General features: G+C 43.0%; 1 protein-coding gene across 3 annotated transcripts in view; it reads right to left on the reverse strand.

Annotated features, from left to right (window-relative positions):
- The window catches only part of LOC135921842 (KICSTOR complex protein SZT2-like), a 259,666-nt gene that overhangs the window by 60,118 nt on the left and 171,678 nt on the right, over nt 1–27,870 (reverse strand). For all 3 annotated transcript variants that reach the window (XM_065456218.1, XM_065456219.1, XM_065456216.1), the window contains 10 exons: nt 25,558–25,657; nt 25,072–25,133; nt 19,217–19,284; nt 16,119–16,260; nt 14,640–14,764; nt 11,245–11,409; nt 6,178–6,271; nt 4,240–4,416; nt 1,263–1,466; nt 341–492 (listed from right to left, as the gene is read on the reverse strand). In XM_065456218.1, coding sequence (XP_065312290.1) covers nt 341–492; nt 1,263–1,466; nt 4,240–4,416; nt 6,178–6,271; nt 11,245–11,409; nt 14,640–14,764; nt 16,119–16,260; nt 19,217–19,284; nt 25,072–25,133; nt 25,558–25,657 — 1,289 coding nt within the window. The remainder of the gene's footprint in view (nt 1–340; nt 493–1,262; nt 1,467–4,239; nt 4,417–6,177; nt 6,272–11,244; nt 11,410–14,639; nt 14,765–16,118; nt 16,261–19,216; nt 19,285–25,071; nt 25,134–25,557; nt 25,658–27,870) is intronic.

Below are 27,870 nucleotides of genomic sequence, written 5' to 3' on the forward strand. Positions count from 1 at the left end.
GCAACAGTGCCAGGCTATCCCTTCGCTTTCTGGAAGAGTCAAGCAGTGAATAGCTCCACTGGCTGCCCACGAAGTGGGGGCCTTCAACTTGTTTGCACGTGCCATGCCTCAGGAATGTGGCATCCGTGTTTCTGCGCTCCTTAATTAGCTGTGGTGCGATTCGATGTGGTCTGGGGAACTCTAAGTAGGCTTAGGAAACGGCCCTGTATCTAACAACCCAGAATGACTATGCACCAAAATCGAACGAAAGAAATCTTTCTGTTATATTGGCCCAAAAGTGACTGCCGTTGGTATGTCTGGGAAGTGCAACCTGCTTCAAGTCATACAAACACGTACTCACATTGAACTCAGTAGGGTTTTCCTTGGGCGATTTGACTTTTTCAGAGACGTCAGGCACGGAAGAAGACAACTCCTTGCCCCGGGATGTGAACATGCCAAACAGGAAAGGCTTGTCGCGTGCTTGTTCAGCAAGGACCCGACCCGTTCTGCGCACTGCAATTCGGAGAACGATTATACTCGCAGAAAACCTTTCTGCTCCAAGGTGACACACCACAGGCTGCCAGATCTCGCATTCAGCAGGATGCATCAGATTGGGAAATAAGTTTTTCGGAACTTAGAAGTCACAAAAAGAAAAAAAAATTTCCTTGCAGCTTTGCCACTCAGCCTAAAATTAAGGGGGGGGGTTGTCGCAGTTGCACAATGACGTCGCAGAATGGAGCAGCATATAGTACACTGAACCGTTCACGACAGTTTAGATGTATCTGCAGTGAAAAAAAGCTTGACTCATATGTAGGGCACATCTTCTGAGAGATACATACAGACCTTATTAACAAAGAACTTATTTTTAGGCAAAGCAAGCAAGCAGCAGCAAACTTCAAATAGTGACAAGCAACGTATTGTTTTTAGATCGCAGTGACCTTGCGGCTACCAATTCTGTCCACCTCAGGAGCTTGTTTCTATAAACTTGCTGAATGCAGGTATCCTTTCTTGTGTCCTTTCACCATCAGATTTCCAACTAAAGGTTCGGGGACCAATGAGCGAAACTTTTCATGAATACAGTTTATTGCTCATAAAACTTGATGCAACATTTCTAAACTCATAAAATGATCCCAAATTTGTAAACTTCACAAAAAATTCGGGAGAGTTTGGCAGGTAGGACATCGTCCATGGGATCAGCCTACTTTACTCAGAGAGGGAGTTGCCCATGCAAAATGGAGTGAAGTGGCAAGAAAAGCTTTGCTTAAAATGAAAAACCCATTCACCTTTCACAGGCGTCGGAGGCTCGCTGAAGCAGGCGGGCTCCCCCTCCTCGTAGGCCTCATGGAAGACGGGACAGGTGAGGAGCCGGTACTCCATCAGGACATCCCAGTAGGCATGCTGCACCGTGCTCTGCAGGCGCTGCACCAGGTGCTCCTGGTAGTCCTTGCCCACACACCACACTTGGAAGCGGATCATCGCCATGGGTCCTGCACAAGGACAGGCCAGTCTTGTGTGTAAGAGGTGTGAAGGAACACCAAAGAGAAAAATTATTTTATTGCTAAACTGCCCTTCTACAAAACGAAATCCCACATTTACCAAGAGAAAAAGCTTGGTAAGACAGAAAAGCCACCAGAACAAAAGACTGGTGACAGTGTAAGTTCCCGAACCTGCTCACCATGATGTCATGGATATGGACAGTGTCTGCTCAAGCCTAGTTCATTAAATTTTTTTAATCACCAATGATCGACTGTCATTGTATTCTAAATGACTGCACTTAGTAAACAAAAAAAAAGTCTTGAAATATGTGGCGTTACACTATCGTACTGGCGTGGGGGCCGTTGACGTGAAATTAAATAGATGAAACTTTGAACTTCATTTTTTCTTCTACTTGTCCACTTAGTACCTTGAAAGTGACAAAATAAAAAACTTTATAATACTAAACTGACTTCTTTGGTGTCCCTATAGCTACAGGGTCACCCATCCTAGGGAAAACAGCTCATTAGTACTGAAGCTAGTGTAATTTCAGCACTTCTTCCACACCATGCTGTATATGTGCCCTATAGTACAATGCCATATGTAGATATATATTACCAAAAGATTTATTTAAATGTTTCATGGCAAATCGAAGCTACTATGAGCATTTGAATGGAAATGAGGTGTCTCCCGAACAGTGGATGACCCTGTACATCACAACTCATCAGTGGGTCACACATCACATGCCACACTGTATTTACTCGTGTAAGGCCTGCCCTCATGTAAGGGCTGCATCCTCATTTTGAAGTGATGAAGTGTAAAAATCAAACTTGGGAAAAGAAAGTTTCATGAGGCACCGTGTACATATTCATATGCTACCAAATTTTGACAAGCCACTACTAGAAGGTACTAATTACTGTTCTGCAGATAACGATGCTACCATCATTGCCAGCTCGTATCTTGCCGAATATCATAGCAAAATCTAGCACACCTCAGCAATATCAGCTGTGATGCGAGGAATCGTTAGCTGCATCGTGGTTTACGGTGCGTTCCGCTCATGTAACGATGGGGAAGTACCTGCTCCGGCCTTCAAGCTGGAGAGGTTTGCATATGTATGAGGTTCTGTTGGAAAATGTCGTGAATAGCTATAAAGTGAACGGAATCTCAAACAACTCAAATGGCATGGACGACGACCAGAGTTGGGAGGGCACCGACGAGGACAATAAAAGCATTCACAGCTGACCCTAATTGGTTGCATTATTCTGCATAGCAGTAAGAAAGTAGTCCGAGGCTTCAGTGTGTAGCCATAAGCCTTCCTTGTGCAAGGCCTGCACCTTGTAAAAGATCTTACAGAAAGAGAAAAGAAAAAGAAAGAAAAAGAAAAGTGCGGTCATTACACATGTGAATATAGTGTCATATATACTAAACCAAGACCACTCCTGTACCCGTGGGTCACATGGTATACGATGTGACCTACCAGTTTCCAGTCAGATGCATATACCTTACATGTGCCATAACACACTGGATGGTCACTGGTAGGACATGGCATTTCTGCACAATCGGAAGCAGCCATGATTTAGCGAAATTTCTACATTTGCATTAAATATTCGTAAACATATACTGCATTTGCATGGTTCTAACACGCCCCTGAATCTAACGTGTACCCAATTTTTGCAGGCTCAACCATTTGCAGATTCTTGCTGCACACTTACAGCGCTGCTGATCCATCCTGCATGGTTTTTAACGCACATTCGGCACTGATCTTATGTTTGATTTTTTTTCGTATTCGACAAGGTGCTGCCATCTCTATGGAGTCACCCAAAGTAATCTGAGATTGCATTTCCACTCCCCGGGGTGCCCAATTCGACTTTTGTTTACCATGATTACAAAAACGGCGCCGAATAAAACAAACACACAAAGAAGGGAAACACGAGACAGCACGTAGGCGCACTAACAACTGAGTGTTTTATTTCCCGACATAGCAATATATAGCTGCTGTCAAAAAACACGTTCACATATGTTCACGGCATTTCGCACAATCTCAAAAAAGTAGGTACACGATCTGGTGTTCGTGTTATATGTTCCGCTCCGAAACGTCTTGGGTTGATGTGTGCCAAAGTGAACGCAGGAAATCGGGAAAACAAACAGGTTTGCGCAAAAAAACATGGGCAGAAACATGTCAGATGTGTACAGAAAGTCGTTTATTCGGTCCCCTTGTCGTGCGGTTCAACATATGTAGGCCAAACGGGCAGATGTCTGAATGACAGATTACATGAGCATAGATATAAGGTGGAAAACGAGCTCTCCGGTCATATAAGTGCGCATTGTAAGGCGCACAAGTGCATCCCTGATTTCGATAGAACCAGTGTTCTGTACAGATCTGACCATCAACTCACTAGGGAGATATTGGAAGCGCTTGAGATTAAAAAGCGCGGTCTAGAATGTATCAGTGAAGCCTCAGTTTCGCTTTCGACAAAGGAACTGGCATATCTTGAGAGTGACTCTTGAAATGTTATTCTGTATCTTCGCTTCCTTGTGCGATGCAGATGACTGCCCTGTTTAGTTCTTGTTGTTTTTTGACAGCAGCTATATATTGCTATGTCGGGAAATAAAACACTCAGTTGTTAGTGCGCCTACGTGCTGTCTCGTGTTTCCCTTCTTTGTGTGTTTGTTTTATTCGGCGCCGTTTTTGTAATCATGCTTAACCAACTAGCCCACCAACACATGCTCAGTTTTTGTTTACCCTCAAGCGCTTGCTCACGCATTAATAAACTCGGAGTCTCTTACCAGGTGTTCCATCGGCACCGACATCACTGACTTCCTCATGAGAGAGAAACGAGACCTCCTGGTATTCAGTGGGCGGTTCGGTGCCACTGAAGGCACCCGCGTTGAGCAGTGGGCTGTTCAGGAATTGCACTGGCCGTCCCTGTGCGTCCACCACAGACAGTATGATGCAGGCAATTCCTGTACAGTGGAAGAAACCAAATACAAAAATGAAAATAGAAAATGGTGCAAGGTGACGAGCATGGAAAACACAAATGTTTGTACAACAGAAATGCAAGTGCCAGCAACAGACGTTACAAGTACGACTATACTATCTTTTTTTTTTTTTTTGATTGACAACTGGCCAGGGTGTGTTGCGAGACGTTGATGGAAATGAAATGACCATCATTTATAGTGATAGAATCCAGCATGCTGTTTGTTCAAAACCTTAAAATCCAGTAAGTGGCACGGTCTGGCAGTGAAGTATTAGTACTTCGGATGAAGTATATGAGATTACTGTATGTAAGCCGGCTGTTAGTAACTTATTGCTTAAAATTGCAGTTCGTATATTATTAGGCCTTTACACTTTATTCTATGTGTATTACGAAGTAAATGAAGTGCATGCTAATGAGCAACGCTGCCTTTGTGGTAACGAATGGAGTGGTAGAGCAGGTTGAGCTGTTCAGTGCATTGCAGTGCGCATCAGGGCTGCTGCACACACACGCGTTTTCAAGTTAGTGGACCGAGTTATGTGGTCTCTGTGAGATACAAAATGCCATCAACGAATTTCACCGTGAAGAGGTCCAGCACTGCAATAATACCACTGGCATATCCTACCACTTAGCTTGGCTTGGCCAAAATACAGCCTGGCACAGGCAGCCAGCAAAAGCATGGCCTACGAGATTAGTGTGTGTTACGTGGAGGGAGGTGTCGCTGTGGTGTAGATTCGAACCCCACCTATTATTGTAAAAATAATTAAAAGCTTCATAAAACATGAACTGCAGGAACATTGACTTGATAAACAAAAAATATTATTTTCTTACAGCTAGAGCTGCACTCGTCACCTGCTTCCCACCAATGCTGGCATACAATCGCTATTGCGCTCATCTATCACTCTTTCCAGCGTGTTTCATGAGCACGACTACGTCCTCAATCCAGATAAAAAAATTTTGATAAAAATATTCTATTTTACAGAACAGCGCAATGATACTGACACAATAACGACATGTCGAAAAGTGCGCTGATGATGGCATGGCAATGAATCGTGTGTATGAGGCCCATTGTTGAACCATGAAAGGGGGAAAAAAACTGGGTGCCCTTTGTAGCTATTTCTTTATCTACTGTGATAAGACTAAATATTGTTCCTCTTAGGTCATATTTAGATTCTTTTAAATTTTCTTTTTTTCCCTAACACTACTGAGCAGTGGAATCATCTGGAAGGTTATGTGCATACCACTGGATAAGTTTTACACAATTTTGAAAGTGTGTGATTTTTCATTACTTTTTTTTTTGTTCCTGTTACGTACACTGTGGAACACACTGTATTCTCTGCTTTTATGTTTGCGTGTAATCTTTGCTCAATGCTGCTATGCAATATGGCAGTACTTGTAAATAAATAAATGAATAAATAAATGAATAAATAAATGAATAAATAAATAAATGAATAAATAAATAAATAAATAATAGTCTTCTGGCCCGTATAGAACGGGCGCGCTAGCAGCCAGAAGAGTCAGCAATGGCTGTCCCACTAAAACAGAGAGTAAACCTGCTTTAGTGATGCCTTACATGATTAGCCGATGGCATCCTTGTTTTTGTTTGTTTTTCTGGTGCAGTCAGGTGAGATGTGGACAAGATCAGCCAATTCTCAGCGCTTAACGAGTTGAGCTATCCATCCAAACAGTGCTAGAGCTGGCATTCCACAAAAAAGCATAAAGAGGTCCTGAAAGTACACAGGCACCGTACCGTTGCTGGGAGTGCCCCTGGCCATGAATCGGTTGAAGAGGAAGACATCTTCGTCCTTGTGGAACAAGGCATGTGCAGGGTGCTCCACGTATGGCTGTAAACATGCACACATTATTAAAGTTGGCACTACACAAGCACATTCAGAAATGTGTTCTATGGCAACATGAACGGTGCTAATCACAGTGGTACCATTAAGAAAAACTCTATGCCAAGCAGCACTGCACGGTCAGCTAGGAGCTGCATAATAACTGTACCCTCTCAGCTCAGCACACGTGCACCATTAGCCACAAAACTAGGCATGTGCAAATATTCTATATTTTGGAATATTCTTTAGAATATCATGCTATTTGATATTTGCTTAGGCTTGGATTTCAGTAATCGAAGTTTTCAAAGCATTCAAATGGACGAATATATTATTTTTCCACTAATAATCCACACCCCCTATGACAAAACTTCGAAAAAAGAAAACCTGCATGTATAAACCATGAAGATAACTATACAATGCCAAAATCTTTGTAAAAACAATCTCCATTCAGGCATGCACACATAGTCCATGCTGTGTCTTCAACCAGCAGCTCCGGTCCTCACCTTTTCAGCGACGCTGGTGGCAGAGAACTTTGCCCTAAAGACAAATTCACGGCAGCGCGGACCATGTTGCTGTGAAACCACACTTCAAGGGGCAATTCACACTTCAGTGAAGCCACACCTAAGGTCACAATTTGCCTTTAGCCCACACCTCGATTTTACTGTTAAATAAAAAAAAATATAATGTGGTAAATTTTAGAACAGGTATAATCAGCAGTTTCGGTTCTGGTAAGTCACGTCACATAGGTCATAGCAAAAACAAGGCAAAGACGAATTTGTTTGCAGTTGCCCACGAATCGCTGCACATGCTCGATTATTCAGAATGCAATGTTGGGCTAGTTGGGTTATGCTCAAAATGTGGTTCTGGCACAACGAAAACTAAGTTGCAAAAAGAAGAGACAGAAAGAGAGCCAAATGTTATTCAAAAATTATCTGCAGCAGCCACACAGCTTCCCGAGAGCGTAAGGATGCTCTGAATAGATTTGCGTCGATGCAGCATTAAAATGTGACTTGGGTGGCTGATGCTTTGCAAAACAGCGGTGGAAAGCAAACCGTTGCAGGAATTTTGTTGCAGATGATGCTTCAGATCAAGCACGTGGGCTAGACTGTAGTGCTCAAGAGCAGCAAACATGCCTACCTCGTTTGTCTGTCCACTTACACAACAAGACGGGTTAAGCTAAAAATAACGTACAGGGCGGAGGACAAGGACTCCGATAGACGACATACACAGCACCATTACCAAAACGCTAGGACTTGCTGAGGAACAGGAAAAACACGAAGAGAAAGGGCCCATTGTACTAGAACTAGTACTAGAACAATGCTGTGTATGTCGTCTATCGCAGTCCTTGTCCTTCGCGCTGTACGTTATTTTTGATCATGAATTACCAACTAGCTCAAGCAACCACCCTAGGGTTAAGCTAGTGTGTGGTCGAAAACATCAAGGTGAGTTTGTGCAATACAACATGAACTGCCAGCGCCATGCAGTCAAGCCCACACTTCGCAGCATCATGATGACGCACGACAGGTAAACGTGAAACACTCCCATGGCCTCAACCACCACAACCACCACAACACTTTAATACACTGAAGTACAACAGTGAGCAAGAGCTTGTAAACAAATTTTCTGTGTTGCTGGAGTTGGAAGAAATGCCGAGCTTGCAATTTTACAAGAATATATATATATATATATATATATATATATATATATATATATATATATATATATATATATATATATATCTGAATAACAGCACTTTGAAAATAAGCTGATTTTAAAGTATTGTTTTTTTCCTATACTTTTTGGCAAGAGTAAAATTTTAGGTTTTTCAACATCTGGCATTTCCATCAAGGATTTATGTAAATCCCACAACTGCCATATTATTAAGCGCACAAACCGCACCAAAATTTCAAAAAATTTAACAGCATAGTGGGGGTGTGAGTTATATGCAAATTTTGACATAAAGTGTGACTTCACGGCAGCACATGCTACACTGCCGCAAAGCCACACCTCAAAGAAAGGTGCTTCACCCTTCAAAGTTTCGTTATCTCCTAGGGAACCCGAACTCCTCAGCCCAGCATGTTGAAACTCCCTTCTAATCTCCTTCACGGTCGCTCATTCTCCTCCACTTTACAGGTCACATTTTGCGTTTAGTAGTTAGCGAATAGCGCACGCAGCGCCGGCAAACTCCCACGTCCCCAACTCCCACGGTGTTCCCTTCGTCCGCCCGAAGCACTTTGCAATAAGGCGGTAAGCCAAATCACCGTTGTGATCTTCAGCTCGGTCACAATATTAGTCACGTATCATGTGACTGATTCGTCCGTGATAATGTCTGCTGTGTGAATCGAGCTTTGTCAGCGTGGCAGAAAAATGGGGGGACAGAGCCGCTGGCCGAAGATATGACGTAGCAAGTTGTGCATCAGTCAATGGAGACTGCTTTTGCAAAGATCTGAGCAGTGTTGTATGCAGTTAGTTTTGCGGATTATACGTGGGGGAATATTTTTTCTTTCCAGGCTGTTGAAATTGGGGTGCGGATTATACGCGGTGGCGGGTTATACGTGGAAGAATACAGTGCCTGAACTATCCACTGTTAAACTCTTTGACACTAATTACAATTCATTTCGACTTCACTTTGAACTAAAAAGTTTATATTTGCACAAGCCTAAATGAAACAGTTTTGCAAATCCCGATATGGCCAAAACAGGTCACATTACACAGTGTCTCAACAGTGGAAATTCCAGCATTTTGCAGACAGCTCTAACCCTGGTTCTTTGTAACAAAGGCATTGGGGATTCCTCTGCAGCACCGAAAAGCAACAGGGGAGAGGGGCACACATGACACATTTAAGAGATCAATGGGTGACAGAGGAAACCCTGCCCCATTATTAATAGTGGCGATGAAACAAAGGGACCGACAATCATAATGACCATATGTTCTGGGGCACAATATGAAGCATGCCATCAAAAGTACTTGCAACACTTACTTCAGAACACATGTGAAACAAAATCTTTTACAGGGTTTTTCAATCTCTGATCTCTTCTCAATTTTGCTGTGTACAGATGCAGGCAATGCTGAATGATAATAGTAATGGTGATAACGCATCAAAAATGGTTGTCAATTTAGGTTGAATGACACAACGCTTTTTCAGACGACTTTCCAAGACAGAGAACTAGACCAAAAATGAGAGGGAAAAAAAAATAAAGCAACACATTTTAACTCAATATATTAAAAGCAAGACTATTTTAGGGACCGATCTACACAGTTAGGTTTTGTAAGGTTTAAGCCTTTATTGACAAGTACTAGAGGCAACATAAGAAAAATAGTTTTGTTCTTGCAACGCCTCCTTTAAAAAGATGCCTGCCGCGTGCGCCGAAAACCTGCTGCCCTTCCCCTTTTCCTCCTTTTTACTCGAGGCGGTAGCTAGCGATCGTTGCGGTGGTCGCCTGCAACACATGCGCACATCACTGCATGGCAGGGCGGCCGGCGCGGCCACCGCTACCGCCGCGACACCACACCGCCCCAGTCCCCTTGACGAGATAGGGACGTAAGTGGCGCCATCTCTTGACAACTGACCGCAACTCAAGGCGTGACGGCTACAATGGGTAAGCGAGCGACGCCGCAGGCATCTTTCTAGAGGAGGCGTTGGTTCTTGGTGAATTGGGGTAGTGAGTACGGAGTTTCTGGCTAAATGTCTTCGGTCAACCCTGAATGACAGGCAGCAAGCAGCATTCTTTATTGGTTTACAGTTGAAACACAGGACGAGGTAGAAGTTCAATGTGCAACTCGTTTTCTTTTGAAATCAAGATCACCAGCTGCAGTGCTGCCATATATGTGATGCACAGCATATAAAATGTACCCCTATGGTTCACATATGACGAGAGCTGCCTGTACAAATTCCAAACGAAGCCACAGGTGACTTGAGGTGAAGCACAATTCTAGTGTTCTGCCTGGGGTTTCCCACTGAAATAAGTTTCCAGAAAAAAATATTTTTTTGTTTATCACATTTATTCCCAGTGTGTTTAGCACATTTAGATAGAAAATGAACTTGGGTATCTATATGTGCCATCATTAAAGAGTTAAAAGGACACTAGAGGCAAATGTTAAGCTAAAGTGATAGATTAATACTCAAAAATGTCTAAGGCGTCATTATTATAGGGAACAGAGCTTTAATAAGCAAGTAATTAAAGTGTAAATATAAAACATGGTTTGACATTCTACCGAGAAATGCCAGTGCTAGCCTGATTATGTCGTAACACCCGATTATAACTGTGTCACTAGTACTCAACCACTGATAATAAAAAGATAATTGCATTGATTTATAAGACAGAATAAAATGCTACTTGTCCACTTCTATTTCATTCTTAGAAAAAAAAAACAAGTCATTGACATTACCCTTCGCACACGACAGTGGTGCTCAAATGGTCTAGTTTCTGCTCAATCCCATGCTGCCTGCAGTCTCAAATTTTGGTAGTTTCAGTATCGCGCAGTGCAGCACTGGTTTTGCTGGCTTTCGAAGTTCATACTAACTGCAAGCAGCAGAAAAAGATACTTCTATGTGATGTCTTGGCTCAGTGTTTAGCCATGCTTTTGCGGTTCATGCAAAAACCATAGCACCTAGTATCGATGACTCTTGGAGCACCGTTTCAATTATTGCTTACTTATAGTTTCCTAGAAATGATAGGCTATTCGCTCACATTGACAATCATCCTTGATGGTTTCTGCACAATATTTTCTCCACCCTGTGTCATTGATAAAGCTGAGGAAGAGGTGGCCTGAGTCAGTAATTACACAATAATGATGTCTTGACAATTACAAGGCCAGTAGCACAATGAAAAAAAAATGGATTGACCCACCAAACCCAGTTCGAAGCTTTCAACTGCAGGCACAGTAAAAGGGGACAGGAAATGCTTTCCTCATAAACAAGCACTGTCCTTTGCAAAAAAATTTTTAAAAAGATGTCGAAGAATGTGTCTCTAAGCCCTCACCTTGAAATGGTTCTCTGGCTTTGGGTCAGTGTATTTGGGTGTTGGCAAGAAAGTGTGCAGGTCCTGGCGCAAGTATTCCATCAGTGCCTGTAGGTAGGGCAGCAGCTGGGCCTGGACTGTGCAGTACAGCTGTGTCGTCGGCTCCTTCTGGGGCTTCTGGATGAACTGCATCGCATGGCAGGGAATACAATAGAATGCTCGACCGACTGCTCCTTGCTGTTGTGAAGAATTTGGCAAACTGCACTTGAAAGAACTCGTAACTCATCCAACCCAAGGATTGAGAGACATCTGTAGTACTGAGCGCCATAATTGATGTGCCTTGTGACTTCACTTATATATAGAACATCAGTTCTATAAGAACACATCCACCGCTGCATTACTATCTTTTCTTGGGGACATTTGAATAACCTACTTACCACCTTCTTACTACCAGTGCAGTGGAGATCACAATGTCTTTCTTTGGCAGCAAAACAGTGGCAGCAGCACAAATCAGTGAATGTGACAGTCACTAATTAACTACAAATTGGCTAATTGAGTTTGAATTACTTTAGCATATGCCCTGTAAGAGCAGAATTTAAACAGGGACAGTGTTCTCAAGGCGTCTTTGATTGCTGGGATAACAGCAATTTCGAGATACAGTAGAACTTCATTGGCCGTTGGGACCAGAAAAAAGATTCGCTTTAGTATCAGTACTTTCGCTGTAGCTGTAGTTCACTGTTTTTCCCTTTCTGTAACTCCGATAAAAAATTTTCTAAGCATGGTTGGTTGATTCTCAATAAAGAGAGTGCAAACTTGCTCTTTATTGAAACACAGATTACACATCTTTGGCTATGACTCTGTATTTCATTGTCTCAGCATCGACATTCTAAAGAAGCTTCTGCTTGTCAAGTAGACACAGAACATTTCGTTTTGACATGAGGGCTACCGTATTTATTCAAATCTAGGCCAACAGATTTTTTTTTCAAATAATTACATATCAAACTCTAGTGTCAGCTTAGATTGGAGGATTATAAAAAGACGTGCAAGTTTTTAATTGAAATTGATAAATATGGTGCATAGCAAGCGTCTTCTAGAAAAGTCAGTAATGCAGCTGCTACTAGCCGTGCCAGTAGCCAACTGAAACCCACGAGTGATGTTGCCATTGACCTGTGTCGTATCGGCGTGTGGCATGGTGTTGCCCTAAAAGCACCAAACAGGCGATGCCACCATAGTGCCGCTTTGAAACGAAAAGTTGTGCTAGCCACAGAGTCATCTTCAAATGTTCAAGCAGGGCGGGACTTCGGCATCAAAGAGAAAAATTGACGCAGAAACTCCTCTGGCAGTTGTCTAAGTATGCATAAGCATTTTGCAACTTGTTCGTCTCCACGCAGCCTGGTGTCATTATCAATGTTATGGAACTTTACCTGACCAATATAAACCCTTAAAAACCCTAATTGGTCGTTCGCTCATCATTTTCGCTATAGAACATGATAAGGCAGGTTTAATTAAGATAGAGTTCCTTACAGCACTCGAACTTATCGCCATTGGTGTTAATCAGGATAAATTTAATTAGCCACATCTAATTAATCTATCGTTAATTAAAGGCACTTGAACCCACTGCTTTTGGTGGGAGTCTAACGCATGACCTTTGATGTTAATTAAGGTAAATTAAGGTTACTTAAGTGAAGCCATTGCAAAGCTACTGCTACATTTGTTGACAGGGGTATGCAATGCTTTATTGTTGGTTAGGATGCTTGTTTTCAGCTTGTTCTTTATTATAACCTATGCCATTCTATGTGTTGTATGGGTGATTTCAATGAATGTATGCATTGTTCACTTCACTTTGCCAGGCGTTTATTGCCTTTGCTTTACGTGGGTATGAGCCATTCATTGTCTTACGTGATGGACAAATTTCTCATTGGGTAGGCATAGCAATGCTTATGCACCCATTGTTGGAGAGGCAATGGGAGATGCTCTTTGCTTGTGCCGCAACGAGGATGGAATTTACCGGACCACGGCAACAATGACGACGTTAGAATTTGCTTGGCATGTTCACATTCAATAAATGCCGTTTTCATATTTTGAGTGCCGTCCTCGCTTTTTTGTTCAGTCTACAATCAAAGCGAGCGTTTTTTTTTTTTGTGGCTTCGAACTTTAGAGGGTCGGCTTAGAATCGGGGCCGCCCTAGATTCGAGTAAATACGGTATTTTCTCTTTACCTATACTGGCAACAGAAGTCTAGCTAGTATAGGAAATCGCCATTTTTTTTTATTCGTGTTAGAAAGGTGTGGCTCCACCCACCTACATGAAGCCATTTTTTACAGCAAGAGTTTAGCATGAAAACTACACTTCCTTAACTGCAGTTTCGATTATTATAGGTAGCAGACGACAGACACGCAATTGTCACAAACGTGTGCTGCGATTTTTCCTGTGATTGTCAGTGCAGTTGGCATACATATATGGCGAAGACAGTGAAGGGGTTCACTGCGCGGATGGCAGTAAAGTACTGAAGTGACCATGTGTCACAGAAGAAGGTGAGCTTAGTTTCAAATATGATAGAATTATGTTACTCACGAATGATGTGTATATGAAAAGGCTATTTCAGACTACATGCTGTGTTACATGCATAATAAAGTTGTTTTTTTGTGCTGTGCATTCGCGATGCGTTTAGGTGCAGTTTGTCTAAATTCGTTGATGAAAGGAAACTAGTACATCAACTTTTAGTGCTCAGGCACAAGCACAAATGTAGCCAGTGGCTGCTAAGCCAGGCAATGTGCAAAGTCAGGTGCTTTTCATCTGCTAATGCAGAAGATGATGCACAGTCTGCTCTGATTCGCTACAGTCCAGTCAGCCAAGTGCAGCACAAAATATCATAGCCTCTGCCCTGCGTTACATTTCTCAGATAGCCTTATGATAGATTCTGTTAACACAATCCAGCATTGACACTTGTATCCAAGCACTGGATAGCCTCGCAGAGATGGTTTGCATTGACTGAGGCTACACGACACTGTTAGTGCGCAAGATGCAGACCAAAGGAATGGAGGGACTGCTACCTTTACATCTGTAGATGCTGCCGTTTGACAAGTGCACCTTGATAGGAAAGCATGGTGACCACCACGATAAGAATTCAAGGTAGTCAGTAATTGCACAGATTGTCACAATTACTGAAACTGTGAGTTGACACCTTGGCAAGTACAATCGTCTACTTTATCATTGTCAGGAAGTCATAATTTTTCGTGTATTCCTCTTTGTATTTGTTACTTTTGTTTTGTTCAATGGCACGGCTATTCCTATTGCTCTGAATATATTAAGGAAGCATATATTCTTTTTTCTTTTATATATCCATTTTTTTTGCTATACCCACTTCATATTCAAATTTTTACTAGAGTTACAATCACTCTTGTAACCCTCGCATACCTGGACATCGTCAATGGTGAGATTGCACGCAGGGTTTCGTGCCAAGGTGGTTGTGAGAACTTCCAAGACTGCATCATCCAGACGATTCTGCATGACTGAAACTAGGTCCTCTTTGATGGCAAAACCTGCACAGAAAATAAACTTGGGTAAGTCATTGCTCCCCACTGGCAGCTAAAACTTGTAAGAGCACTTGCTTATCTTGCGTCCCCTGACATTCACTTTCCTCACATAACATAAATCTTGAGTCTCCCAACATTTGGCTTCCCCACAACACAGATTTAGAGAGAGAGTTGGTGCTGTAGCTGCGGGTACACGGTGAGATGGCGCAAGTGTTTCGATGCTACTGGCACCTTTTGGTGTGGATAACTCATCAGTGTGAGGAATTTCGTTCCCACTCTTTCGATGCAAGATATTCGCATGCGTGGACCAACTGTGCCCTTACCGGTGCCCTTTGTGGAACTGTCTCGTGAAAGGCTTTCTGTACAGATTTGGAGCACAGTGCAGGCCTGGGAACGCCGAACTCAGTGTCGACTTAGATTGGAGGACTTTTAAAAAACGTGGCAGTTTTTAATTGCAATTTATAAATATGGTGCATAGCTAGCGCCATTTAGAAAAGTCAGTAACACGTTGGTGCTCACTCCAACGCCTTTCCATCCTCAAGACTGCACCAACGAATGACTTGGGCATCAATCGATGTCTGGCATAGACCAACATTCACTTTATATCCTTGCGCAGTGGGTCCAACTTTTTCAATTTGTCAGCATATTTATAGAGAAGCTATCTCTTGTATGTACATTCACTAGCTGGCATTGTATAAAAGAAGTGGTAAATGCCCTTTTTTGGTGTTTTCACTACTGTGTTTTATAGGTCCTTTGTTGCAAAGAACACTTGAGGGCCCACAAATTTGAACTAATAATGAGAAACACAATGAGGCCAGCTGAAAGACATTTCTCAATAACACTTCTGCCTTTTCAATAAAGCCCAGTGCTTGTAGTCTGCACCACTCTGGCCTTCAATGCAAAACACAAGAATACCTGAAAACTTCTTCAACTAGACCTGCCCTCAACTGACCCTTCCCTACCATGTGCAGGCTTAAATACCTTGAAAAGCTGGTTACCGATGCAGGCAATGTGTGAAGAGAAGAGTACTACTTGTGTGCCCACAAAGCACAAGTTGCCACAACTGTGCAAATAACTTTCTCTGTGGCTTTTGTTTCCCTGGAAAATGAAACATTCAAGGACGGATACAGGTGGCATTAGTCTAAGCAATGCCCTGCAGAAGAAGCTGAAAAAATGTGCTAACAATCTCTTCACTTTCTTGGTTTATATGCTTTGAATTCAGCACACCAGGGTGCATGTACTTTATCTGAAATATAGAGTAAAACCCACTTATAACGATTGAATATATAATAATAACAATAGCTGTAAAAAGTTCTTCAAAATGGTCACAGTGAAAATGAACCAACCCTCGCTCTCTCACCTGGTTGGACAATTCCGTGCACATTCATGACGACACACTGCTGTGGTTTGCTGCGGCTGCCCGAGGCATGCGACGTCACACTGACTGTATCGTGAGACTGGTCCCGGTCAGAGTGACCAGAACTCAGCCGGGGTCGGAAGTCCTGTCGTCAGTAACAAAGTAAAAGGCCATGCAAACAATGCTCAGAAGGTAACTGAAAGATGTATCAAATCTGTTCCATCATTAGTTTACAAGTGCAGACCCATTAACTTTTTTCTGTCTAGGTAATTTCATACGGAGTCACACAACTTAACCAGCTACAAAAGCTGCACCAATGAAAATTTCTGAGACAAGACTGCTATAATTAGAAAAATAAGGCTCTAATTTGCAAATGCTGACAAAGATGTGCGCACCCCTTAATTGCGTCAATTCCTGTAATGCCGCAGGAACATCACTTTGAGGGGCTTACACATGTGTGTGCACCACCTTCAGCTCTTCATAAATTCAAGCTACTTTTTGGATTGTTTCTTTCTGTACATATTTATTTCTATTAAGCCTGGAAAACCTGCCCTATGTGCAATGCGATAGAAACAAACGTTGGTCTCATGAAAATGTCTGAAAATAACATGACCCTAATAAGAAATAGGCAATAAATATTTGCTGACTGACTTGTGCAGCGTCTCTGTCATTTTTTCATACATTTTACCAAGGTTAACTTCACACTGAAATGATTCAACTTTTTTTCAGCCCTGCAATGATAATCTATGTCTGAATGGGTTTAACTACAGCTTCACAGCCTGCCCAAAATGCACAGGTTCACTAAGCAGTGCAGTGACGCGTGGACTCGAGATGTCATCACAAGGACAGTCTTATTATATGATCTCAGTCACACTCCACTATACCACAGTACATGCACTCATATCAGGGGTGTGTGAATATCAAATTTTCAATTTCGAAGCTAATTCCAATAATTAAAAACCAAGTGCGAAAGAATAGAATTATTTTCAAATATTTTTCGAATATGAATACAGCGAACACTCGAGGATTTGAAACCTCTTAATTCGTAATTGATGGATAATTCAAACTGCTCCATTTGCCAGGGCAGAGACCTATGTATTTGAATTCAGAAAAACTCCAGCGAATTCGGAATGCGTCACTCTTTCTTCCTGCCCATCTTTCCATGCCATTTTTATGGCACATGAGCATAATGTGACATGCCGTAAAAATGACGAGGACAGATGCACAGAAAGCCAAGAACGAACCAGAGCAAGTATAGCAGCGTGTGCCCTCCTCTCCCATCTGGCTTAAAAGGAGCAGGAAGGAGCCCCAAGAGCCCAGTTGACCACATCACTACACAGTCACCTACACCCCCTTCCTAGTGAGCACTTGATCACATCATATCCAAGATTGGGCAAGCGAGAGTACATGCCTCATGTTGCCATCCTTCTTGGCTTTCCCTCGCACCCACAACAAACAAACAAACAGTGTGCGAGGTGCAACCTTATCGTATTTGGACTTTAAACGGAACGTAGGGTTCTTCTGATACATGTCGCACACTGATGGAGGACAGATAACACTTTTTAAATGCGAGCCCAGTGATGATTTTGGTTTTGTGCGCTGTACCAGACTATTGATCGGGTGCTATATTTAAAGGGGCTCTCCTCAGTTCACAGTCCATTTTATTCTAATAAATTTCCAGTGCCCTCGGAGTCCAAATTAACGAGATTCTACTGTACTGTTGATTTTCAAAAAATGTAACAGTTTTCACCAACCTAACATAAGAAAAAGATAAGCATGTTAATTGCGCAGCAAATAATGTAGAGGAAAATTATGCTTTGTGGTCAATGAAATTCTCAACTACAAGTACAACAAACACTTTTGCTTGTCAGTATCACAATTGCAGTTATTTATTGTTGTCATGAAAGAAGGATAGCTGCTTGACATGTTCAAGAGTCAGCTACTGACCCTCCTGCACGTCACAATTCCTTCAGACACCGAAAAGAGGCGCTCAATGGACACACTAGTGTCTGGTATCAGCAGGTATTGCTTCGCAAGTCACGTCAACAGTGGGCACCACATTTGCACCACAACTCCCAGGGATCTTCTTTTTGACCCAAAATTTATTTGTGCAGGTATCTTTCAACCTGTCCTTATGACAGTAAGAGCTGCTGCAACAAGCAAGAGAAAATTTGGAGGATGCTTAAGCTTCGTCTTTAAGAGTGGAATGCGACAGCATTCAAAGATCCCTGACTGCTTCTCATGCTTCCCGGCAACTGCAGCGTATGTAACCATAATGTTCACCAGGAATCATTTGCGGTGAATGCTATGCACGAAGGCAGGCTTTCTGGTTGAAATGAGGCCTTTTGGGTGGGCCATGATGCGGTGGAGGCGAGCGCCATCTGGAAGTGTTTCAAGGAAGCAGGTGCGCCGCTCCGTAGACTCTGAGATATTTACATGCCGGCGTGAGCAAATGGCGGACGCCGTCTCCAGTCTGTGCATTGTAGAAACGCTAGAAAAGGGGTTTGTTTGAGTTTTCGCGTAACAGAATTACGTTTTCTCGTATATTCAAATTACAGTCCGAAAGCTATCATGCCTGTAGGTTGTGTGTAAGTTGTAGTTTACAATTTTTCCACATATTTTAGCTTGAGAAATTCAATTAGTTCAGTGAAGTCATTGCGTCACATGAACAGCCTGGGTATGTGTGGTTCGAAAATCATTTTGTCGTAACGATGTCCAACGCCAGATGCAGATGCGGGACGCCGTTGCCGATGCCGGATTTTCTGTGACATGGGCTCTTCAACGCTATTCCATTAAGATTGCTGCGGGTTAATGAGCTTATCAAAGTATTTACACAGTGCTGATGTGGAAGGAGCCCCATCAGGAGTTTTCGTTGTTGAGGATATACCTGGGTTCCTTGGTGTTGAAATTTTCCTTGATTCTTCTAAAGCTAAAAATTAAATTAAATTCTGGGGAAATTTGTTTCTTTTTATAGATTACTAGTAACATAAAGAATTCTTCATTGTCTTTCAATCTATGAAAGTGTCACTAGAAAAAGCAGTGAAAGTGAATCAGCATTTAAGGCAAATTGTAGCTAAAATAAATCCACAACTGAGACTTACAAATTCCTCGTCCTGGTCGCAGGCTGCTTTCTTCTGTACCAAGCTGACCAGTGAGGAGCTCCTTGAACCTGTGAGATTGGGAACACAATGATGATAATTTAAAAAAAAATTGTGAACAGGGTGAATTCCGAAGACAACTGTTAAGACAGAATGACATGCTGGATACCACAGAATTTCCGCTTTCAAGGATGTGCTGTGCAAGCTCGTAACATATTGAGAAATGATGGCAAATGTTTAACCCTTTGAGGGTCAAATTTATTCACCAAATGCAACCCCTCAGGTCAAATTTTTTTGTTGCAAATTTAAAATCTTCAGACTGACCTATTTCAAGATACATTTACTGCAATTTTTTTAGAGTGACCATAAAGTGACAAAAATTTATTTTCCGTAGGTAAACATTCATTGTTTATTCACGAATTCAGATGGGCTTCCACAAATACTTATAATATGAATAAAGATGTAGCTACACTGAAACAGATATATTGCGATTCAGCACATGGGACGTAGTCTGCATTGGAGCAATCGCCGCTTGGCCCTCTTGCAGCAGAGCAACCAATGCGCACGGCCATAGCGTAATCGACCAACGTATGTGAGCACACGCAAGCAAACTCGATGGTTGTGCACCCGTCAGAAAACCCAAACGAGTCATAAACTTGCAGTTATCCTTCATTTCGTCGCCAACGAGGGGCAATCAGTTTTTGTGAGCCATGTCTTGAGAAAAAAAAACGCAGGCATGGCAGCATTGTTTGTGTGGCAGCATTGCTTGTAATATACAAGCGCCGGCTTGTGAAAAAATGTAATCACATCCCTGTGAGCAACAGACGAGCAAGCACCCAGCGACTAACCTTTGAGAGAGAAACCAGACAGACATCAGGTTTACGACCACAACCAACAGAAACAGCCCTGGAAGACAAAACTGAAACTAACAGCTGCGTGCCATTACATGCGGGGATGAACAAGTGGTCACTGAAATGCCAGCATAAATAAGGTGTGGAATGAAAACCAAGAGACTTCAAAGAAAAAAAACAAGAACAAATTCCTTGTATCCACACAGGGTACAGCACTTGCTGGGCAAAAAAGAGTTGAAAAATTGGTGCATTTTTCAAACATATAGATGACGCTGTAAATATATGGCATCGACTATTTAGGACTTGTTAACAGCACGTATATTTATGGCATTGACTTTCAAACCGTTAAAAGGCACGAGTCCTGAACAGGCTGAATATCTGTGCAGTTTACATGTGCAGCCAGGAAGTGAGTGGAGCACTCGTGTTGGTCATGCACATAGGTCCCAGACCTTTTAGGAAAGTGCCAAGCTGGCTTTCATTACAATGCAGCAATGCCCAATGTATGGCTGCCAGCACCCTCTTAAAATGTTGATTACTCTGCAGTTGGTGCACTGTTAATGCTTTCATGAGTTAAATATGATGTGTCATCATCATCATCATCAGCCTGGTTACGCCCACTGCAGGGCAAAGGCCTCTCCCATATTTCTCCAACAACCCCGGTCATGTACTAATTGTGGCCATGCCGTCCCTGCAAACTTCTTAATCTCATCCGCCCACCTAACTTTCTGCCGCCCCCTGCTACGCTTCCCTTCCCTTGGAATCCAGTCCGTAACCCTTAATGACCATCGGTTATCTTCCCTCCTCATTACATGTCCTGCCCATGCCCATTTCTTTTTCTTGATTTCAACTAAGATGTCATTAACTCGCGTTTGTTCCCTCACCCAATCTGCTCTTTTCTTATCCCTTAACGTTACACCTATCATTCTTCTTTCCATAGCTCGTTGCGTCGTCCTCAATGATGTGTAAGAATGTACAAAAGCAAAAAAAACACACTAGCCTCAGATTAATCAGCACTTATGCTGTCTGTGAGTAACCATATGTTGAACAATGTGTGGTACAGGAAAGCCAGTTTGGCCCTTTTTCAAAAGTTCCAGTATGGGCTGTACGCCCATACTTTGCACAAATTCAGCTTTCTCCTAAATTTAGTGCTCCGAAGCTCTTGGCACCAATACCACAGTAGTACTGCAGTGAAAGATCCCCAGTACACTGAATTAGGCATTCAGTGTACTGATTCAGATTGCGCGAATAGGACACCATATTCACTTGACTGTAACAGACCCTCTTGTGAAAAATGTATCCGATTTTCACGGTCACAGGAAATGAGGTCTTTATTGTAACATGCAACTTGCGATGGGAATGTGAAAATTCATTTTTTATACTTGCACGAATCATGCACAAGCATGGTGCATCTCTGTATGGTGCATCTGGGCGAAGTGTTTTATGACACCAAGAGGTCCTGGTCAAGCAAAAAAAGAAATAAAGAAACTATGGTGCACATGTGTCTGAACTTGCCTACAAGTAAAAAAACTCTTGTACAGTCAACAACCAATTTTCTGGACGGCCAATTTTCCAGACATGCCCGATAATTCGGACGCCTTCGCGGCACTGCTACGTATCCCATGGAGTCAATGTATAAGAACGGCTGAAATTTCGAATGCAAACAATCCTTCCCTGTCCGATTTTCCGGACTTTTTGCTATGACCACAGGTTTGAGACTGCACTAATCATATCCATCACTATCGCCATTTTGATTATCTTGCCTCCCCTAACCAGTGCTCTCGCACGCAGATCCGCTGGCAGCCGTGGCCACCACCCCGGCAACACTAAGCCTAGCTACTTTGATGCTGGCCATCAAGCTTCTTTCTGCTAGGTGCTGTGTTTTCCGTTGTACCAAATCACCGCTATTAGCAATGGCACCGACTCCACCTTTGCAATTCTCGTCGATGTCTTGGAAGCTCGAGAAGCACGACGCAATGCATGATGCCAGTTCCCGAAATTCAGCTTCGCCTCAATACAGGATTGTTACGCGGTGAATCATACACAAATTATTGCGGCAAAGCATACCAAAAGTGGGAAGGGGCAATTGTCACAGAACACAATATATGTTCCCTAATTATATATGTGTGCACCCGCTGTCTCCTATTACAGGACAAGCACAGATATGCCTAATAAGTGTATTGGCATATCTCAGAGCGTATCTCAGATCTGCAGAGCTATTTCGGACATCCCTGTGGCGATTTTAGCCCTTGGGGGCAGTGAAAGGCATGCATTCGTTTCTTTGGACTGCCAGACTTTTCAGACATTTTTGTTCGAAAAAAAAACAAATGTCAGAAAAAAAAATTTTCGGACATTTTCACGGCCCTTAGGCAGCCTGAAAAATCGGACATTGGCTGTATTCACAAATGCTTCCTTACGAAAGTGGCATTCATAACTGACTGCTGTTGCAGCACTCTTGTCCTGCTTTCATTATTGGTATGTGCCTGAAAGCAGGCTAGAAGAAACGCATTCGTACCAGATAAATTTTTTACGAATGGTGAGCCAATTTCTAAGCTGCACATTGGGCCTTTGAATCCACATATCTGCTGCAGGACCTACCATGAGTGGGTTGCCCTAACAGCCATACTGCACCAGAGGGTGATTAATGACTTATTTACCACATGAATAACAGCCAGTCATGGTGCATTTGCACAGAAAATCATACAGTCATATCAGCAAGGCACATTGTTTCCTTTAGCGTGCTGTCTGTGGTGAGCAGTAACAGCTGCAGAAGTAGTCACAGCAGTAGGTAGGCACAGCAGTGACATATGTCAGAGCTTTCTTTGCCTGATCATGCTGCACCTATGCTCGGTGAACATGAAGATTGCACATGGCAAAGGCGCAGCGGGAAAAGTGTGTGAAGTGTCATTCCATATATAGAAATGCTCCCAGAAAACAGTTTCTGTGGGGCAGGCTTGATGGCCTGGCTATCACAGGGTGTGCCTACTAGAGCGTTGTAAAAGAAAATAACCGTGCAACGAGTAATGTAGGCCTGCTAGGCATAATAATAAAAGAGAATGGGCAGCCATATGAATTGGGAAGAACAGAATTGTTACCTTACAAATCACAAAGCTGTTACAGTGTACATGTTGAAAGCACTTGATTCAGTATATTTGGCTGTTATCTGCTGAGCCCCTGCAAGATCTGAAATTCGCTGACACTATAGCTTGTTGCACCAGACCACTTCCAAGGTGTCATTGCTGCGATGAGTGCTTCCTTGCATTACTCAGGGTGGCTGATTGGCGCCTGCAGAAATGCCTTGCACCCACACAAAATATCATGAGACAGCCCAGCCAGAACCCAATGACAATGACTTCTTCAAGCGACTCCCTTCTGATAAAAAGGAATGCAACATTGGGCGAGTCACCACCCACTCTGCCTTGTTATTCACAATGTTGGAGTAGCCAGCCTGTGTTGCCAACGCTTTCAAGGCCAAACCTGCCCGCTGTTAGCAAGAGATGCCACCAGTCGACCCAGTCAATCTGGTGGTCTCTGACAGCTATTTGCCAGCTACAGCTGGTGTTTCCTTTTTGCTGACCAAATTTGTAATAATTTCATGTGGGAGATAGCACAATTCCGAGCTTTGAGCTAAATTACTTGACGAGGCGGCCATTACTTCCATGATAAATCGAAATTCACAATCAGATAATTAACAAAAATTCAATAATTAAGTTTCAAACTAATTATCTTATGGCACATACTGCAAATTCATAAATTGTAGCCGGGGAGCTCGCAAGGCGTCTCTACTTGAATGAATTATCAGAACCAAACCAGATCTCCTTGGCCCCTGTCATGTGAAAATGCTGCCAGCCTTTCAGTTTCTTATTCTGGCATCAGCAAATCTTCTTGCAGGCTGTCGCACATTGCCATTCACAGCGATCACCGTCAACCCACTGCAATAATTCTCTTCACCTATCTGTTTCACAATGCATGCAGTGTAGTACCGTTGGAAGCGTACCACACCCTTTTAAAAGACAATAACCCTGCCGCCATTCACTGCTGCAGGTGGTGTAAACTGAGTGCCATCTTTCACTCTGGTGAAAGCATCATATTCTGGCATTGCCCACTAGCTATATATTGGTTTGGTTTCTCATTGCTGTGTTAAAACAATGAGGCATGTCTCGGATTGTTCCAGCCTCACGAGCTCAACACACCTCGGCGTCGCATGCAACAGCAATTCTTGTCTAGTGGGCCAGTCAGAACTTCCAGCCACAATCCTCTGAACGAAAATGCTGCTCAACGAGGCCAAATTTGACGAGCGCAAACGTGAGTTCGCCAAAACTGCAAAAACAACAACATGCGTCTCAAGCCGCTTAGGACCCACCAGATCGGCACATGCCGACATCTTGTGCTGCAACGATTCATGCAATGCTTTGCATTACGTAGACGTCAACTACAGTTGAGTCTGCTGAATACTTTAGGGCCTTCAGATCATAAGTTTTTCTCGTTAGTACATTTTCCCCCCGTTTTTACCAAAGTGTATGAACAAGGTTCTGCTGTATCAAAGACCATTCCACAGCACAACCGACTTGTAATGTTTAGGAACAAAAAATAGCTCAACTTTTGTGCATTCGACACGGCCTTTCAAAAGCACATCGGTAAGTTACTACTTTCCAGAATCTCTGGAAACTGTCCAAGACATGCAGAGATCTCGGCTATAAAGCTTTAAATAGGCATATTTCATATTTCGAATTATCAATACATCAAACTAGTTTGCAGTTCCCCTCGAGTTCTATATATCTGGGATTGACTGTAATTGTCCGATTTTCTTATTCACAGCCTGCAGCTCCTAAGCAGACGATATGCGCACCTGGCGGCTGGCGGAAACTACTGTTGTAATGGTGAACATATTTTAGCTGGCAAGGCTAAACTCCTACACCATAGAGTTTAGTAGTCACTCCATCTCGGCTTTGCATTTCACCAGGTCATTCCCACAAGTTGAGTGCGCTAAAGAAGTGCATGTCGGCGTACCTGAAAATGACACATCATCTTCAGCACGGCCATGCCGTCCATGACAGGGCATTTCGTGAAGCCTGTAAAAAGGCAAAAACAAATAGAAAATAAAATTCCCAGCCTGCGCTTGCACAAATAAAGATAGATGATAAACATGACAAAAATGAAAATCCATAATAAGCCTGTGGTTTGCAAGTACTCATGTGAGCAGGTAAGACTGTTAAATGACAAATGCAAATGGAAACTGCTTACACAGTGTAGAAAAACCAACATCAACAATTTCAACACAAAATTTGATTGGTGAAGAGCAATTCACTTGTTCCTCATACCGACTACATCTTGTATTACTTGTGTAATGCCCGCCCTCATGTAAGGCCCAAAAACCTACTTTGGAGCACGAAAATTTGGGGGGATAAGCTTCACTATGCATCACATGCACACATGCATGCTGGTTAATTTCCACAAGCCACTACTAGATGGCACTAGTTACCATCCGTTTCTTACCGCAGGTAGAAGACGGAGCCAGAGTTCTCCTGATAGACAAACATGTTCTTGCGGTTGTTCACCGCAAAGCTAGTCAGCACAGCTCTCAGGGATTGCAAACCTGGCAGAAGCAGAGAGCAAATTCATGGAATACAATGTTCACAGTAAAAAAACACACAATTACATGAATAATTTTTTTCTTTCACCAATTGATTGCAATGCATGATTGTGGCATAAGAAGCACGCTGGATGCAGCGGTGGCGTAGAGGTAGAACACCCGCCTCGCGTGCGAGAGGTCCGTGGTTCGAATCCCGGTGCCGGCAATTTTCCACCGGATTAAAAAAAAAAAATCCGCGTGTTGATAAAATTGCACAAACAGGCCTGGAGGTCTGATGTGGCCTGATCCCGGTGACCAGAACCGGTAACGCACTCCCTCACCAGAGCAGGATTGGCCACCCTGGTGCAGTACTTGGCCACAACCTCCTATATGAACACAACAATCAAACCCCGGCTCTCAGTCCACAGCAGCTGCGCAGCAACTGACCACGGCGGTGGTAAGACCTGTGACGCAGAGAGGGTGCTAAGAATCACTGGCTCCGGACAGGCCGCCATTGGAATATGAACCTGGCAACGTTTAACGCTAGAACGTTATCTAGTGAAGCGAGTCTAGCAGTGCTATTGGAGGAATTAGAGGGCAGCAAATGGGATATAATAGGGCTCAGTGAAGTTAGGAGGCCAAAAGAAGCATATACAGTGCTAAAAAGCGGGCACGTCCTGTGCTACCGGGGCTTAGCGCAGAGAAGAGAACTAGGAGTCGGATTCCTGATTAATAAGAGTATAGCTGGTAACATACAGGAATTCTATAGCATTAACGAGAGGGTGGCAGGTCTTGTTGTGAAACTTAATAAGAGGTACAAAATGAAGATTGTACAGGTCTACGCCCCTACATCCAGTCACGATGACCAGGAAGTCGAAAGCTTCTATGAAGACGTGGAATCGGCGATGGGTAGAGTGAAAACCAAATACACTATACTAATGGGCGACTTTAATGCCAAGGTAGGCAAGAAGCAGGCTGGAGACAAGGCAGTGGGGGAATATGGCATAGGCACTAGGAATAGCAGGGGAGAGTTATTAGTAGAGTTTGCGGAACAGAATAATATGAGGATAATGAATACCTTCTTCCGCAAGCGCGATAGCCGAAAGTGGACGTGGAGGAGCCCGAACGGCGAGACTAGAAATGAAATAGACCTCATACTCTGCGCTAACCCTGGCATCATACAAGATGTGGACGTGCTCGGCAAGGTGCGCTGCAGTGACCACAGGATGGTAAGAATTCGAATTAGCCTAGACCTGAGAAGGGAACGGAAGAAACTGGTACATAAGAAGCCGATCAATGAGTTAGCGGTAAGAGGGAAAATAGAGGAATTCCAAATCAAGCTACAGAACAGGTACTCGGCTTTAACTCAGGAAGAGGACCTTAGTGTTGAAGCAATGAACGACACTCTTGTGGGCATCATTAAGGAGTGTGCAATGGAAGTCGGTGGCAACCCCGTTAGGCAGGATACCAGCAAACTATCACAGGAGACGAAAGATCTGATCAAGAAACGCCAATGTATGAAAGCCTCTAACCCTACAGCTACAATAGAACTGGCATAACTTTCGAAGTTAATCAACAAGCGTAAGACAGCTGACATCAGGAAGTATAATATGGATAGAATTGAACATGCTCTCAGGAACAGAGGAAGCCTAAAAACAGTGAAGAAGAAACTAGTAATTGGCAAGAATCAGATGTATGCGTTAAGAGACAAAGCCGGCAATATCATAACTGATATGGATGAGATAGTTCAAGTGGCTGAGGAGTTCTATAGAGATTTATACAGTACCAGTGGCACCCACGACGATAATGCAAGAGAAAATAGTCTAGAGGAATTCGAAATTCCAAAGGTAACACCGGAAGAAGTAAAGAAAGCCTTAGGAGATATGCAAAGGGGGAAGGCAGCTGGGGAGGATCAGGTAACAGCAGATTTGTTGAAGGATGGTGGGCAGATTGTTCTAGAGAAACTGGCCACCCTGTATACGCAATGCCTCATGACCTCAAGCGTACCGGAATCTTGGAAGAACGCTAACATAATCCTAATCCATAAGAAAGGGGACGCCAAAGACTTGAAAAATCACAGACCAATCAGCTTACTGTCCGTTGCCTACAAACTATTCACTAAGGTAATCGCAAATAGAATCAGGAACACCTTAGACTTCTGTCAAGCAAAGGACCAGGCAGGATTCCGTAAAGGCTACTCAACAATAGATCATATTCACACTATCAATCAGGTGATA

This window comes from Dermacentor albipictus, chromosome 9, assembly GCF_038994185.2.
Source record: "Dermacentor albipictus isolate Rhodes 1998 colony chromosome 9, USDA_Dalb.pri_finalv2, whole genome shotgun sequence".
NCBI classification, from domain to species: domain Eukaryota; kingdom Metazoa; phylum Arthropoda; class Arachnida; order Ixodida; family Ixodidae; genus Dermacentor; species Dermacentor albipictus.